Here is a 19,188-nt window from a genome sequence, read left to right as displayed (position 1 = left end):
GACGAAGCGGTGTTGTCATGCTGACAGCTGTCAAAATATAACGCGCCAATTGGCGTTTAATTGTGAGCGGGCGCCACATGATATAAATATTTATGGATTATGTTGTAAGGTGTATTATAAATAAATACGTTTCTTTTGACGAAGGTAAAATTTTTAACACTAGAATTTGGCAATATTAAAACAATCCTATAAGTATTACCTAGGATTACTATTATGACTGATGACGTGAATAAGTGGCTGGGTACATTAGTTAAAATATTAGATAGCATCGCGGCTTCGGATTAAATATTGTGACAGTGCCATAAAAAATCCTATCACATATTTTCCTATGACATTGGAAACGTTGAAACATATCTAGTTACCGCTTTGTGAACTTATAGCGCTAATACTTACTTATAATACTTAAAAATATTCTCGAACCTTTTGCACTACTTAATTATAGTGTTAAATTCGCTGAACATAAACAACTATCAAATTGCCTAATCTATATCTAGGATAAGCTCACTCTATATTATAAACTGTATTTTTCAGAGTTTGGGCAAAGGAAATTCCCCACCGCACCCCGACGGCGCGGTCTGACTTACAAACATCCAATTTTATGGCGGCCACAAGCGCTTTTAAAGTGATAGTTTCTCTTTTCGATTTGCCGGCGGGGCAGCACGGCGATTTTATTTTCCCGCCCATCGGACGCCTTCGGAATTACAATTGGGCAGCTCGCGCCGTTTGAGAAAAAAAATTACCTACGTTCTCTTTTTGAATTACGTTTGTCATATTGTTGAGGTTATAGATGATTGTGGTTTATTGCATTTTATTTATTTGAGTTTTTATTTGTATGTTTTTGAATAATAAATCTTTGATTTTTATACATTATCTATGTTTATTATAGTTTATTATGTTTGTAGAAACGTAATGTACTGCTCTAAACATAACAGGCACTATACAGAGTAGATAGGTCAGAACATCAATTAATTCCTTTGCTTTATTTTTGTCAGCCTAAAACGATTATCAGTTAATAGAAAAACGAAATCTCATCACTCCAAACGCTCCCCATTCACACATGATAACACGATACCTCCAAATCCCGATTAACAATTAAAGAAATAAGATCCACTCCATGCTGAGTGTGAATTAATGTCAGTGAAAAAAGCCGTCACGCCGGCGTGGGAAAAGCGTCTGCCCTCAGAGTGACGTTGCCCTCTGTAATTGTTAAACAAGTTTCATAGGACATAATAATTTGTCTGTTCGGAGGGTCGCTCCCCGCGTATTGTAATTTGTATTGTGATCAAATGAGCTGGAATTGAAATTTTAGCGCTTAGGCACCTGTGCTTGTCAGACTAATAACATAAAAGCGACATTTGTAACATAGGTTTTGCTCGCGGCTTCGCCCGTATAAAAAGCCTTTCTCATCATGAAAATTAATAAATCATTAACGAACTATGACGCTGTTACATGACACCAGCGTAATCTATTTAAAAAACATATTCAATATTTCCTTTAAGAAATTATTGGGCTAAAAATAGTCTATATAACCACGACGTGGTCTACGTGTGCCGAAATTCAACCAATTCCGTCTAGCGGTTATTCCGTTTACTTCTAAACAAAGACATTAAACAGTATAATTAGTTTATACCGGATATCAGGAGAAAATTAAATTACTAATTACTAATTGGTAATAATTCGTCCGTTTGTTTGAAATGTTTAGGTGTTGTCAAGATGTCACAATGTCCTTAGATATTGATACAAAAATAACGATACAAATGACGATATGGAACACCATATTGGACACGATTTGGAAAATATATAAATATTAGGAAAAGGTGTATTGCTGTTTTACGTTAGAATGAATAACTATCGCATGAGTGCAAAATTCTTGTATGATTTCTTCCTTAAGTCTGCTATATAGTCATAGATCTCTTTGCTTCTAACAAACTTCCAAACATTTATATTTAGAAAATTAGTAAGATAAGATCATAAAATTATACATAATATTATTATGAAATAATATAGTATCATGCGAATTGAGTTAAAATACGTCACGAAACTTGTAAACCGCAATCCATTAAATCAAGCTGCTTTAGACTTTTTCATGACAGAGGCAGCACCTCGTGAGAACTGGCTGTCTGTTGTTTGCAGAATAACCTTTTACTTTATAAAAATAATGATAAACAAAAGAATTCATGGAACAAGTTGAATGATACGCCTGGCGCGTTCAAGTCTGAGAATTTCATTCAAAAGTAAATAATCTTTAAACTACGTTTGCTGCAAAGAAAAAGCACTCCTTGAAAGACATTTTAGAGTGTAATAAGATTTTTTAGATTTATTTTAACAGTGCAGTGTGATGCACTATTTATAAGGTCTTAACTGTACGTTACCCTTTCACGTTGATCTTCTTAAATTTGCACGTATATTTTGAAAAAATATGATATTTCGCAATATCTATGGTCTTTCATATGGCATTCCAATTAAATGTGAGTCAAGTCTCCAATGTTAATCCTCATGGTATCCATATTACGCATATAATATAGGTATTATTAAGATTGTTTAGACCACCGGTAATCTCATGTGCCATATGAAACTCAACAGAATGTCACTTCTAGTCGGTTTTTAGTCACCGTATTCTGATTCTTGATAATAATAGCCGCAGTGTGGTTCTCATTATCATCATCATCACTTACATGAAGACCACGACTAATTAGGTCTCCCGCGTCTTTCTCCTGCTTTCGTCAAGTCACCTATCCACCTTCCAAATGTAGATTAACGCTGTATTGTCCCGTACGTGGTTTCCAATTATTAAAAAAACAATGCCAATTGACTAGACTCAGTCTAAGTAAGGCGAGGTACTAATCTTCAATCACAGCATTCTGACAATCAATTAGGCTAGCAATAATAGCCCCTATTACAACGAGGAGTACGGCTCATTTGTCTTTTTAAACGGCTCTTAACTGTTACGTCGAATTAACGTCACGTGATAGACCTAGGAGATTAATGGGCCGTCAAAAGTTTTAGAAGAGGGTAGATTTTACGTTTAAAGTGTATTCATCTGCCTTATTATGAAAATGTTCAAATATCTATCGATTTATACATTCGAAGACTTATTTATTCTCATCTTCCTCCTTGAGTCCTTTCTGATCTGCATTCCTTAATAGAACTTCCCGCGTTGGCTTGTGAAACCAAAGCTTCAGTGGCGAAGCGTCCGTACAATCCTACCGAATACATTAATCCGATTCCTACCGGCTTCTTAGATTCATTTACGTTTGTCTTAGTTTTTGTTTTCCGGTTAAATTGACCGCAATATGTAAACTAAGGCAATTTTTTTGCCTCGGGTTACCTTTTACGCAATTATACCCTGATCCATTGCATAGCTTACTAGTCTCTTCCATCCCGGCTCGAACTAAAACTTTCAGTAATTTATATTTCTGCCGCATCATTAGGATGTGGAACTATTTGCCAGCATACGTGTCCTTCCCACAATTTTGGTCCTTCAAGCGGAGCGTAAAGATCGCCGTCTGGGGGTGTTTACCTTACCGGTCGACATGTTTCTGGGTTTTCACTGAGCATCAGGTACAGTGAGACCACATTGCCATGCCCTCGGTAAATATAATCACGCTTCTCGGGGGTAAATAGGGACATACATTTTTTCCCAGTGTTTAGTGACATGTGGCGATTCTGCCATTAACTCTTGGTCTCTCGTGAATCGCCGGCGAGCCAAGACAGCTACATGACATTTGCGTGTGTCACGGGATTATAACCTTATATACTACATAATAAGGTTATTTTTCCGTCACACGCGTAGCTGTCAATGTTTGCCGGCAAACATTCAGCTACCTCACGGGTTAATTGATTGTCACTCCTCAGCTTGGATTAAAAGAACATCGCTGTACTTTTAGTTAGGATTACCATATAGGCCGAATTTCGCTCGTAAAATTATTAAAGGAATATTATTAAATAAGCCTCTGCCATGTAGACGGAGCTAGGAATATTTGATTTTAAAAAAAATATGTATTGAATAATATATTTTCCACAAAAAGTAACTTTAACCAAAATGTTTCGGAAGTCACTGTTATTTAATTCGCATACTCACTACCTACAATTGTATCAACCATAATTCGCTTATTTTAAAACAATTTTGTACGAATATAATCTAAAATCACAAATGAGGAGTATTATATATTTAAATCATTGCAATCGAATGAACTATTGACATTCCTTTTTATATTTATTGCAATAAGCTTATTATTTCAAAAGTTGAATACATTATCATTAACGATTGGTTGAAACAAGCTCTGCATCATTCTACAACTATAGATTATAATAAGCCCCATCTTTAAAAATAAAAAATAACTATACATGGGCAATTATTTTAGTCTTACACCCGTATCATAAACATTATTTATCTAAGGATGGAGCATTGCTGTGATAACACGTCTGTTTCTCAGTGCTGACGGCATGGCAGCCTTCGCAGTGCGTAGGCATAGAACCGTTGTGATTGGCTAATATTGCGATACAACTTGAATCTAGTTGGCTGTCAGATAAACAAAGCTGAAAACAGACTTATTATCACAACAATGCTTCCACCTTAAATAAATAACGTTTATGAATAAGGGGGTCAGTCTTCCACAAATTCTGAATAACCGCTAATCGGTGAATACAATATAGGGCGATTAAATACAAAAGTGAAGCTTCCAAATAAAATATGGTAAACAAAACAGTAACTGTAGATAATTTATAATTGATAAATTAGTTTTAGCCTTTAGCTTTATTACCTGCAAGAGAGCGGCTCGAGGTACAGTCGTTGAATTGTACAAAATAGGCAAAATAAGCAAAAAATATTTTAGTATTTAATAGTAAAAACGTATTAACGAGCGTTAATTTAAATGCTCTTAAAAGTAAAAGGTCGTTAAAATTAAAACATTTTTTAGAGACATGAATGATTTACTTTTCAAGTAACATAATTGTTGAATTAAAATTATGCGATATATTATATTATGCATCGACGTATATTCTATAGACACGAACGTCCATATAAACTATTTGTTCTAAATCTGAACTAAAATGGCAACCAAAACGTCACTGTTATAAACCTATTTATTTACTCAAACAATAAATAATTTAACTTATTTGACGTAATATTTTTTATTCAAACCCAAATTTGCACTTAGACTCGAGTTCTTATATCATAAGCGCCACTCCGTACACAACCACTAGCTGTAAATATTGACCATACTAAAGTCAGTTTGAATGGATTGCGGTTCAATTCAGTTGAACACGGTGAATGTTCGGAAAGCTAAATCTAGTACGTACATATATATCGATGATATTATCATTCGCTCAAATGTCACATCAACTTTATTGGATAGCTAATGTGTCTGACGTCAAAAAACCTATGGAAATGACGGAGACTAACTCTGTACGACTTGTAGTCTATGACGAAACAGAAACAGCCATGACCGTAGCCATAGTCACTGCTGTTTCTGGCTGTTAATGCAGTCGACAGTATCCCCAGGCTGCAATGCGTCCTACGCCTTATCCCGGACTTGTACCTTTACCATATATTTGAAATAACTCAATTTAGAAAACAGTTTAAAAAAAACTCTCATTTCTAGTTCTAACTTAGGTATTATAAGTATACAAGTACTTTATACTTTTAAACATATTAGAAAACAAATTCTCCAAATGCTGTCTGTATGTGATCGATTTTCTAAAAATCTAATCGGATTTTTAAACAGTTTTTACTAAAATTGGTGCAATTTTTGAAGAAGGTTTAGGTTAATAGTACATTACGGTTTTATGTAAATTTACTGAAATATAACGATTACTGTTGCAGTGGTCGCGTGGTTGCATTTTCTACGCGGGCAAAGCTGCGAGCACAGCTAGTTTTAATTATAAACACCGCTATCAACGGCAATCTAACCCTTAAACAGTGGGATAGTCGCGTAGTATTAAATGTATTGTTAGATTTTGAACTTTATTGTCCTGTGACAATAGATGCTATTTCATACTACCTAGATATTACATTGAAATCAGTGCTTTTATTAGAAAACAGCATGTTTGCACATAGCTGTCTGAATTGGGATTGGATTAGTTTCAGTTATTCCAGAAATTGTCTCTACAAAATTTCTATATTAGTGCGGATAAATCCAGAAAAATCTTTTCAAATTTCATAACATTTTATACATTTTATGCGCTTATTCACAGCAGTCGTGGGAAACGCATTTGCAGACTACGTTTCAGTAATATTACTGCTCGAAACATCCTCATAGTATTTCATTTTCAATGCGGTGCTATTTTAGAATGCTTTTAGCGTATTAAATATATTTTATTGTTATCCAACATAGGAAAGTGACTATTACACCTTATCGTAGTAAGGCTAAAAATATCGACCAGCAAGACCATTGTAGCACTCGGAGGTAGTATATAATTTTTCATAACACTATATTTTCTTGATGATGTAAGACCTTGTTTTACCTTGTAAACCTGGATGTGAATAAAAATGTTAGTCAAATAAGTAAAATTATTTGATGTTTAAGTGAATAAATAGGTTATGAATGCAGGATTTGAACTGCAATCCATTCAAACTGACTTTAATATGGTCAATATTGACAGCTTGTGGTTTGTCATGAAGTGGCGCTCATAATATAATAACTCGAGTTTAAATGTGAACCTGGATTCGAATAAAAAATATTAGTCATATAAGTAAAATTATTTGTTATTCAAGTGAATAAATAGGTTATAACAGTGACGTTTTGGTTGCCGTTTCAGTTCAGATTTTGAACAAATAGTTTATATGGACGTTAGTGTTTATAACTATATTGCTTACATAACGGAATGAAAAATGGTTATTTATGTGATTTTAAAAATTCGAAAAGAGAATGTATTCTGTACTAGGGCGTTAAGCACACAAGTTCGTTTGGATATGGATAATTTTTCTATTGACTACAATTATTACTATAATACAAGGTTAAATACGGATATCTATTATCGTTTATTATTTAACTTAATTAATTTAGCTTTTATTCCGCCTGTAGGATGAGCACGATTGACCGCTAAAGATGTATATTTTTTTATTGCTTTGAATGACGAGACGAGCTTGCCGTTCGCCTGATGGTAAGCGAAATCACCGCCCATAAACAGTAGAAACACCATCCAACACCTTGAAATATTAAGTATTATTTGGTATTCCACTGCGCTTGCCATCTTGAGACATGAGTTAAGTCTTATTATGTCCAGTACTTCCACTGGCTACAATGTTCTTCAAACCGAAATACAAATGTCTACACACTGCTGCTTGGCGGCAGATAGTCATTGTGGTGGCACATACCCAGGCGTACATATGAGAGACCTACCACCAGTTCAATCAGTAAGATTACTCCAATACTTTAATTCGGCACAACTGGCCCTGGTCGTAAACAAAGCGAGGCCCCTGAGCGGTGCATTAATCCATTAATACTCATCAACGTTCGCATTTTAGGGTTAACTGGCGACATACCCCCCCTCCCTCCCTGACCCCGCCGCCCCGCACCCCTCTATGGGCGCATCGAGGATCGGATGTCACAGATCTGAGGGGTGTGCGCGCGATTACTTTGATACAGTACTTAATGTACAGATAAGGGGAAAGGCTCTTCGTTTAATCTGCCTTGTGGCTTCACAGCCAGTCATGGCTGGATATTTTAAATTTAAAAATTATTTGTATTTTTATAACAACTCATCATTTTAGAGATGGAAGGTTATTGATTTATTCAATCATTAAAGTTTGTAGAAATATCTAAATATTTGCTGGTACCAAACTTTGTCTATAACATTTTGAATGTAACTTAATGCAAGATAATAATGATTTCAAAACTAAAATACAGTGTCATGTGTTAATTAATACTTATTTATACTTTGTTTAGCCAAACCATGATTTACATACTACTATTTAGCGACGTCAATATGTAAGAAAATCAATATGTCCTTATTCTTTACTCAAATAATAAAATACTATGACCACCGAGCTTTTTTGTTTTTGTTTTGTTTATATTACTTCTACAAGCAAATTTTCGTTACCATAACCACTATTGTAGGCGACAGTACGCGCGTACCCGACTTGGCTAGGATTATGCGTCGCGCACTTAGCTGTTACGATTATGTACCGCCGGAATTAGGGGCCAGGGGCCATCGTCAGGGGGCGTCGGCGGCGAGGGGCGTCCGCGGAGGGCGTTGTTTTGATCATAAAACATACCACAAAATAGTACAATTATCACATAAAATTAGACGGGACGGGAAAGCGAGGCGGAGATAAGAGTCTTGAGTGTTTCCGATTTTTTTTTGAGTTTATCGCGTTCAGACAGACAGACTTTGTTTTATTAAATATTAATGATATAAATAATAATATTATCAGCCCTGTATTATATACTTGCCCACTGCTGAGCTCGGGCCTCCTCTACTACTGAGAGGGATTAGGCCTTAGTCCACCACCCTGGCCTAGTGCGGATTGGTAGACTTCACACACCTTCGAAATTCCTATAGAGAACTTCTTATTTGTGCAGGTTTCCTCACGATGTTTTCCTTCACCGTTAAGGCGAACGATAAATTCACAAAGAATACACACATGATTTTCTAGAATAGTCAGAGGTGTGTGCCCTTGGGATTTGAACCCGCGGACATTCGTCTTGGCAGTCCGTTCCACACCCAACTAGGCCATCGCCGTTGTATATAATATTAATTAGATCTTTATATAAACTTAAATTGTTTAAGCAGTGTACGCAACGGAAGCTCTCCAAAGGAATAAAATTTTCCTATTGTTCAACATCTTTCATTAATGCTCCGCTCCTATTGATCACAGCGTGAAGTTATATAGCCTTCCTCCATAAATGTGCTATCTGACACTAAGAGAGCTGTTCAATTCGAATCAGTAGTTCCTGGGGTTAGCCGGTTCAAACAAAGAAACCTCTTCAGTTTATATAATAGTATAGATTTTTATCTATTTTACGCCAACGTTATGATTTTTTTATTTCTACGTCCTGAAATTTGATTTCGCCACGAAACCTGCCTCTTAAATTATTCATAAACAAACTCTTATATAAATTTATATCTAATTTAAGAGACTCTACAAATCCAAACACAAAACAAGCCAGGATATAAAACAATAAAACAGGTCGGCAATATCAACGGCACCGTGAAATTGGCTTGTGCCCGATTGGTTGGCATATCACGGCAAGCCGATAATTAACTCGAAACACATTTACGATGAAACCGCTTTCATTTCAAATGTCAACTTCGGGCCACCTGGCTATTTCTGATTTCAAAAGAATCGGGCCATATTTCTTACGTCTACGTTGTGGGTAAAATTAGTGGTGCCATATACAAGTTTTAATACTGATATACAGCCTTATAAAAAAATCGCAAAACTATGCTTAGATTTGCAAAACCCGCCTTGCCCCTTAATAAGGTTATACTAGGGAATCGGTGATGTTTTGACAGCTATTTAAGCAATTCTCAATCACCTCGTAACGCTAAAACAAATTTATAAGTAAGACTGATAAAATAATAGATATTTGTGCAGATTTAAAAGTTAGGCAATAAATGTATTTTTATGTTTCGGACTAAAAATAGGCTTGCAAACGGAAAGTACTGGGCTATAAAAATACTCGTCCGTAAAATGGAATACGGATTTTACATGTTCGAAATACAAATAAAAGCAAGCAAGCTCACTAGCAAGGGGGTAGCAACGTGTAAATTTTTTTTTGTTTTTGAACCTAAAAAAGACCGTTGGAACTAAAATCTATACAGATTTGTATCTATACATGTTACAAATTCAGAATATATAATATATTTCGGCAAGATGACAGCTGGGTAAAGCAATGTGTAAGAAGTGAGAAAAAATTATTGGAGTATTTATATTTTGCAATAGGTTGGTCTCTTGATTAAAGCTGCCATATCTTTATTAACAGGTGTGGCACATGACTCCGCTGTCGCGAAATATTTTCTTGAATTAGATGCGCTTACGTGTGATTTACAGGATTGATTTTAGCCTTTATACTAATCCAGGAGATTATATTCTATCCGTATCCCAAACACTGCCCCCTATTGAGCACGGATCTACTAGTACTACTTACTTAGGCCTTACTCTACTCTAGTGCGGTTCGGTAGTATTTATACACATTCAAAATTCTTATGGAGAATTTCTTGGGTACACAGGTTCCATCACGAATTGTTCCTTTACTGGTCAACCAAGGGATAATTCACAAATAATACATACATAACATTCAATTCATTTACTCGTTTTTCTTACTTTGGATAAATAGCGTTCCAATATTATATATTATAATTGTATATAGATTAGACGCTTTGTAGAATACCTATAGGGTTATTTGAAACCTAGCAAGACTATATTAGTAACGTCAAAAATATTTTTAGTTCTACCTTTTTAAACACGTAATAAATATATCAAAAAGAGATTTGTAAGTTTTTTTTTTATAATACATTTTAAGGTCTGTATTTTGAAGTAAGTACTTAACTATATTATAACGTTTTTCGCGCGCGGTATCTCTTATCTAATAATTTCTACGCATACAGTGGTTAATATTTAGAACAATCAAATTTAAATATTTTTTTTTTTTAATAAATAATTTTGATTTATTAAAAGACTTAGAACATAAGTTGTTTATATCGTTATGTGTTTTACAAATCACCCTGTAAAGTTCAGCCTTTTATTTAAGGTGTAAATTGAAACTAAGAAGCATAGCGGCTTAATTAAAAGCCATCTATGCGCTGCTATTGAAAAATATTTGTGTTAATTTCCACGTACTTGAAAAAATTATATGCAAATTACTTTGGATGTGAGCTTTGTACGAATTAGTCGACTGATGGAAGAACGAAAACGCCGTGTCGCCAGACGTTAAATAATTCTGAAAGTGTGATATATGAAAACACGCTTCTCGAATGGACGTACAGTCAGCCCCATATAACTGTATACGTGGATAAAGGTATGGTCGACTAAGTTATTATAGAGCGTGTGCTATACATTATTGTTGTCAAAATCGTATGCCGTTGAAAGATCAGCGGCATGACTCATTGACAGCAGTAGCACCGTACGTGCAACATATTTCTCATAACATAATGTGAAAATTCTGAAGTGTTATTATTACGCCTGTCATTCAATATGTAAGATGCGTTAAAACAATTTCGTTTTAAATATTCAATCCAAAGTATAATTAATCCATGAAGCATCGGAATGTTTGCCGGCAAACATGACAGCTACATGACATTAACGTGTGTCACGGGAATATAACCTTATATACTGCATAATAAGGTAATATTTATTTTAAATACATTGAATGGGATGACGAAAGGTCCATATAACCAGATTCCTACGAGCTTCCCTTCCGTAATTTATCACTTAATATCATTGGAACGATTTGCAGACCTCATTTATTCATATCAATAGCTATGTTGTGTCGGGTTCTCTTTTGGATTTAACTTTTCGCGACTTATAAATGACGAGACGAGAATACTGATCGTCTCATAGTAAGCTATATGATCGCTCATACACAGTCCCAACACGGCGCCCATTAATAAGACATGATATGAGGTCTCTTAGTGCCCAGTAATTACGATGGCTGTGGTCCTTTTGTCATTTAATGACAGCTGTTCAGCACTGGGTCGACTTATTGACAGTGGCTGAGCAGTGAGTTGACTTATTGACAGTTGTAGAGCAGTAAGTCGACTTATTTATAGTAACTATCTAAAATTAAGACTGCTATTTAATTAAATTATGTATTTAAATTCACGTCAGCTAAAGATAAAAATTCCGAAATTAAAATCAAGATAGAAAATATGGTCCTTTAAACCGGACAAACGTCAAATTTAAAAAACCTCTTTAAATATTAACTCTGGGATTGAAAACGTCATGAGCTTCCTAACTTTTACACCGCTATTTTACCAATGACAAGAAAATGTTCAAATACGTTCGTATGGCTGCATGCCACAAATGAGGGTATTACTATGAACAGTAATTGCAACAATTGGTCTACCCTTTACAATAGCTATATGCATGATAGTTCAGAGTTTAAACAATTTGCTAACTACAGTCAACTGCTTTTTAGGGTAACAAAATGCTAGACGTTACTCGTGACTCCACCCGTGTTTCTTTTCCGGGAATAGTCCGGTAAAAACATTTCCTAAGTAAAATGTTCTCAATATTAATTCAGAATATCCATGTAAAATTTCATCAAAATGATTTGATTACCTCGGTGGCGTAATGGTACTGGATGCGCGGTACGACAGCGCTCTGAGGTCCTGGGTTCGAATCATGGGTCGGGCAAAGTGATATTTGGGTTTTTCTGCTCAGTATCAGCCCGGAGTCTGGAAATTGTGCCCGATATGACGATAGGCTCGCCCCCTATCACATCATGGGACGGAACACACTTGGCGAAAAGTGGGTGCCTTGGTTTCGCCTCTGCATACCCCTTCGAGAATAAATGCGTGATGTGTGAAATGAATTTAGTATTATGGCGTTTACTTTTAAATATCCAAACAACTTCATGATTCGTTTACAAGTATTTATAATAATAAGAAGTAGAACCTGTAGGTCATACATCGTCTGATATCCTAGTGGAAGACCTACGACGTGACTAAGGTTTCTACGAACCATCTGTCTTCTGTCATTTTCTAAATATACCCGGAAAAATTGCAACTGATTATTTATTTCCTAAGAGATACTTATAAAAAATTATTAAACTATCTTTAGCTCACGGCATCATCTGCCTGAAAGATTTACCGAAATAAAAGTCCCGCTATATATTTTCCCAGTATAAACCCATGTCCTGCCTAGGGTCCCAAACTATTTTCGCATCCAATTTCAGAGAAATCCGTTCGGTGGTTTTTGAGTTTATCATTTTTAGAGAGACGCGGTGCGGGTCTTTGTTTTATAATGTGTAAGGTTTATGGTATAACATTTTCGAAAGCTTTTAAATGTTATTAAATGAAAGAACTAACCCTGCTTAACTTGTAATTTGCATAATATACCGCAATTGCCGTAAAAACCCTGTTCAAAGCCCCAACCCTAACATATAAACATTATCAAACAAAATAGTCAATAGTGATTAAGTATGTTGTCATAAATTATGTCTATTTTTATCGACGTAGTTTTCTGTTAGCAACAATACGATTTTTAAAATACGACACGATTTTACAGCAATTTTTTTTTACAAGTGTACGCGTAGTTTCACTCGTGTCCAATCATATTTAGTTTCCACTAGCTAAATTACATATATAACTGTTGATGTATAAAAATAAATTCGAAAACCTTACCTTTCAGCCGCTAGAAAAATCCCGTGATCAAAACTTCTTTTAGATATCAATCGCCTTGCATAAACATCTTTGGCCAAAGATATTCGCAAGCACAGTCGCAAGGCTACTAAATTGTATGGAACTTACATTGTGACGTGGTGACCACGAGTTGCACATGAGCGAGGCATCCTCCAGGATTCGACTCTGCGAACAAGAGTGCGTGCGTTACGAACTGTGAGCATGGGTCTATGTGCGTGTGTTGTAGTGTTACACAGACAAATTACTACACATTACGATCCTTTAAGGGTTTGTTTCATAATGTTTGAGTATCCGTTTGTTAATTACAATGTGAATGCATATAATAGGTACTCTTTTAATTATATTTCGTTTTGCAGCATGCCTTTTGTATTTGGTCGACCTATATTCGTCGTATAGCGTCTACTCAGACATAGTGAAACTGATCTTAAATGTTTATTTAATTTCTTGTAATTTCTATTGAACTTATTATTGGTAATATGTTTTAGATTTCAATGGATGCTTACGACGTGATTTTTTTTTTGTTTAAAATTATTTATCGTGGAGTTTCTAAAGCGTGATGTCACCGACATAATTCTCTCGAAGCACTATTCGATTGTGCATTTTTCTACCCGCAAAAACAATTTTTCTACCTGACTAGGCTTTGATAACATATCCGACTTCCTTTTTCCGAACTTCACTACACTCTGCCTCATAATACAGTCACTAATTCTTGCACGCTACGGAAACCTTGTCACCACAAAGCAAATTGCATAACTGGCAGCGTTACCTTCCCTCGGGCTGCCGCCGCTCGCACCAATAAATTCATGAACTACCTTCATTTGATTGATCACAACGCGAACATAAATTGGCCCATTAGTTGAACGGGCGAAACGACTATTATTTCGCTATTACAGCCCCAAAGCTGTTTGTTTCCTGTAATTGTATACTAGTTGGACGTTTCGAAGGTTCGTACAGACATAGGCAGTGCGTATATATGCAGTTGTAAAAAATGTAAGCTGAGCGAAAGAGACAGAGCGAGCGTACGGCCTTTTGTCTTGTAAAAATTTCCAAGAACACGTGAATAGTTTTATACGTATTCGGTATTAGAGACATGATAGAAGAGCATTGGCCGCATATTCGCTTTGTCTCTTTCTACAGAATGTGTCATTTTGTAATGTTGTGCAATGTATTCTGCATACATATTGCAATTAATATTGTGCGCATTGACTTTTAAATCTTTGTATTACATATGTGTGATATTATTGCATTAATAAACACGTTGATAACCTCAAGCTAGGACAATCACGTATAATCAGCTATAATAACTACGATTTACCAAAATTTGTCGAAAAAACATTCATGGAATTTGGTTTCATTTTAAATATTTTGCCTAAAAACGGATGGACGCAAACAATTTTTTCTTTTATTGAAACTTGACACAAAATTATATTTTAAGACTGTTTTAGAAATATTATAAAATGGTCTTAGCAGTTCTCAATTGGCCGTTGGGTTAAAAGTCAAATGAAGAGAAGAGATGAAGAGATTGCTCACATTGAATCCCTAAACACCGGTGGCTCGGGTCGTGAGCATCGTCTTCGGAGAGTGATTAATTTTTTTAAATTTATATGTTTTGATATTAAAAGATAATCTATAAATGTAAAAAAAAAATACTTTCAAAATAAATAATAATGACAGTTTATTGTACGTTTATAACAATTAAGGAAAATACCGGACATAAGTTAAAATAATATATATGTACAAGAGACGGTCTTACCGCTTCAAGCGATTTCTGACAATAATTGGATGGACAGAAGATTAAATAATTTGAACTCTATGGTGCACAAAATAAGGAACTACGGTATAGTAGGACACATATATACACATAAAAGTACACACTACATATATAAATACAAACACATATATAAAGAATTTACTAAATCTATTACATAAATTCTTTCACAAATAGTATCTATAAATGACAAAAGTTTCATTTAATATTATTTGACATATCATTCGGGAAAAAGATTTCCACGCGGGCAACACTATTCTATAAAAAGAAATACAAGTCTACTATTCCTGTTTATTAAATAATTCCTTCATAACATGATCGATAGACAAGACTGGTGTCCCTTTACAGCACGCGACATCACTGAACATTGAACTTTAGTTCAAGGGATACAAAGTTCTTTTTAAAGCTCCTCGAGTGTGGACACAAGGGAAATGACTTGGTATGTTAGGAAAGCAATTTTGTGGCATAACAAGAATTCGAAGTGAAAATATTCCGATAATTTAGTTATTCTTAGTCAGATACAGGTTAAACAATTGTATATTATTGAGTGCAGTTCTATGTTATTCATTAGTAAGGCCGGATACCTATAATAGATTAGTCTCTAATTTCTATATTAACGAAGAATAAATTGCCAAAATTAAGTTCGCTTCAAAATGACGTCCGTCAGGTTCAAAAATAGAGAGAGTAGATTATTTCCCACCTATTTTGGGATCACAAACATTTTTAACATTATTATATGTAGGTTAGTTATAGTGTAATGAATTAACGAATAATTATAAATTAACAAAAATCAATTAATTACACTCAAGGTCAATAGCTATAATAATTTAAAAATAAGGCTTCGAAACGTCGGGAGAAGATAGTAAAATAAAAAATCCAAAATAAATGCTAGAATAATAAAAAAAAAGGCTTCGAAACGTCGAGGGACGATAATAAAATAAAAAAACCGCGCTAAAATCCAAAAAATAGTTTAATTTTAATATTCACTATTCATTTAACTCAAAAATATTTATTTTTATCGTGTCTTATCGCCGTACGATTTAACGCGAAGGTCATAAAAACTTTTATCTCTATAAATTTTAATAAGTAGATTTCCCTTACAACGTGAACTAACATATAATAATAATAATATCAGCCCTGTATTATATACTTGCCCACTGCTGAGCACGGGTCTCCTCTACTACTGAGAGGGATTAGGCCTTAGTCCACCACGCTGGCCTAGTGCGGATTGGTAGACTTCACACACCCTCGAATTTCCTATAGAGAACTTCTCAGGTATGCAGGTTTCCTCTCGATTTTTTCCTTCACCCTTAAAGCAAGCGATAATTCACAAAGAAATCACACATAATTTATTAGAAAAATCAGAGGTGTGTGCCCTTGGGATTTGAACCTGCGGACATTCGTCTCGGCAGTCCGTTCCACAACCAACTAGGCTATCGCCGCTTCATAAATAACATAAATTAATATAATCTAGTAAGTGGAAATGTGATTTTTTGGACTGGTCCATCTTCCGTGCAGCCACACCAGGTTTTACCCTAAATCAAAACGTCTACGAAACGATGCAGAAGAGAATCGCTTTTTTAATTTAGATTGTCCAGACCGTCTAGATACCCATTGAAAGCCTAATTGCCTCGCCAGAAGCATTGACGCGGACGTGTATTTCATTTTTTAATTTTTGTCTGTCAATTATCCAGATTATCATCGGTTTCGAACTCACCTGCGGGGTAGAATAACTGCTTTGACATACAGCCATATATTATTAATATAAATGCAAAATTTGATGAAGGTGCTTGTTAGAAATTAAAACGTATGAAACGATAAAGATGAAATTTAACCCACATAGTCAATATGACCTAGACATATATGAAATAATTTAAAATGAAATTCTAAATTATTACAGTATACGGTATCCAAATTATTCAACCAATACATTGTACATATCTACATTCCGCGTGGATTGTTAATTGGAAGCTACCAAATTTAGATCGTGCAGTCTGGTATACAATATTTTAAACAATATACATAAAACAAACTCAATATAAACATTGTATATAGCGCCTAATTAAAGCGCAGTAATAGATACCAAAGTTTTCAACACAAAATATAAGCTTGAAGCGCTCAGTGTCATCTCCGTGAACACAAGAACCTTAAATAATTAATGGCCAGCCCTTTGCCATGCCTGTTAAATGGCTTGACTAAATAAGGGAGGGTCGGAGAGACCCCCCCTCCGCGCGATCCCGCCGCATTCCGCTCCACTCCGTCAATCCCCGCCGCCGAAAACTGCCAACGGCGGCGTGTTATGAAAATATATGCAATTCAGGATTAATTTATTTCAACCCTTTTATGTCTTAGTGTTAAATCGATTAATCTGTTTTAATGTGATGAATGTTTTCATGTGAAATGAGTCATTATTACTCAGTATTACGCGATCCATGACTGATGATTGCAGTAATTATTGTCGGCTATTTTCATGCGTTATCAAAATCTGTTTAATAACATTTCATGAATGTTATTAAACAGGTTTTGATGCGAAGTCTAAGGTTAGAAGTAATGTATGAACTCTAGAAATGATATAATAGTAAGCGTTTGGTTTACGAAAAAATGAGGAAACAGATTAAATGGTTATCCGCGAAAAAAATCATTTACTCAAAATTTGAAATATAACAATATTTATGTACCGTAACGATAAAATTCAACCAATATCAAAATCGAATGAAACCAACTTAATCAAAAACGTAACCTCGTTTCAACAAAACGTTAAAAGGTAATTATGTGTTGAAACTTCGGGCAACACCTGAAACTTTTCACATGGAGTGAAAAGTTCTAAAAAAACAGCTTTCCCATTTTCCATCCGCGCAATTACAGCGGCGTAATCGTCTACTAAGAGTTTCCAGCGATCATGAAGGAATGAGTTCTAAATTTACTGCGAAATTTGGCGGTGAAGTGAAAGAGACTTACACGCTCTTACCTAAGAGAGAAAAGGATGGACGCACAAAGATTATGGTAATAACAAAAATACGGAATAAGGGTGGCGAGCTTAAGAGCAATTTAAAGATATTGTATTTAATGTTTCGTAGAGGATTTTGTGAGAGCGAGGGCGGCGGGGCGAAAGGGATTTTGTGAATTGATAATTATTGAGGATCCGACTGGATTGTGTTGTGGGTGGGTGAGCGTTTTATTTAAGTTCGTCGTGATTGTGTGGAACGAATTATCGACTATAACAGCAATGTATTTAGTGATGCCAGAAGAGTCACTTAGAAATAACACTTAAATTAAATATATTCACACGTCGTTAAAATATTGACAAAATTGTTTTCGAAGAGTTTAGCAATAAACTTCAAACAGAAACAATAATCAAGCACAATCAAAAAATATTATTTCTTGCCCTTGAAGTATTTCATATTGTAGCTTAAAAATAACCTGTCTTACTTTTTGAAAAGCCTTCTACCGCCAATAAAAATCGTATCAATACCGGTATAACCTTGTCTGAAATCAGCGCTGATGGGCAGTGTAGGGTTTAGATAACTGAACTATTTTACGTTAAGAAAATTCCTTTATTTGCAAATCACATACTGTATTTGATTTATTCGTCTGTACGAATAGCTATTTAATTATATAAACTGGCTTTTGCTCGCGGCTTCACCCACGTGAAGCAGTTTTCCGGGATAAAAATCCCGCAATCATCATCCACGTAAAAGGTAGATATATGCCTTCGCGGACTTTTATTTAGAATTATTTAAGACAAGCAATCCTACGGTACATCATCTTTGTTAACTCCAACAGTTTAGGGAGCGTACGCCAAGATAGCATTTTTTCCGACTTACTTTATATACATCGTTATATTATGACCAAATTACACAAAATTATTATAAATTGTAGCCTATGTGTTATTCTGATGTATAACCAATATTAGTGTAAAGTTTCATCCAAATCCGTTCAGTAGTTTTTTCTTAAAAGAGGAACAAACATACATACATCCTCAGAAACTTTCACATTTATAATTATAGTAGGATAATATAATTAAAAGATTAGTAAGTAAAATATTATTAATAACATCGAACTGCATGCGGAGTTTCCGTACGTTTATTTTTAGCAATCCCCACGTGTGAAAT

At 34.9% G+C, this 19,188-nt stretch overlaps 1 protein-coding gene across 1 annotated transcript in view; it reads right to left on the bottom strand.

The window, feature by feature from the left end:
- Positions 1 to 19,188, bottom strand: part of LOC115439948 (inhibitory POU protein) — a 75,497-nt gene that overhangs the window by 18,225 nt on the left and 38,084 nt on the right. Inside the window, exon 3 of the mRNA XM_030164038.2 lies at positions 13,417 to 13,471. Within this exon, the coding sequence (XP_030019898.2) occupies positions 13,417 to 13,471 (55 nt within the window). The remainder of the gene's footprint in view (positions 1 to 13,416; positions 13,472 to 19,188) is intronic.

Source organism: Manduca sexta, chromosome 27 (genome assembly GCF_014839805.1).
Source record: "Manduca sexta isolate Smith_Timp_Sample1 chromosome 27, JHU_Msex_v1.0, whole genome shotgun sequence".
In the NCBI taxonomy this organism is placed as follows: domain Eukaryota; kingdom Metazoa; phylum Arthropoda; class Insecta; order Lepidoptera; family Sphingidae; genus Manduca; species Manduca sexta.
The sequence above is the reverse complement of the archived record's forward strand: the minus strand, read 5'-3'. Positions and strand labels throughout refer to the sequence as shown.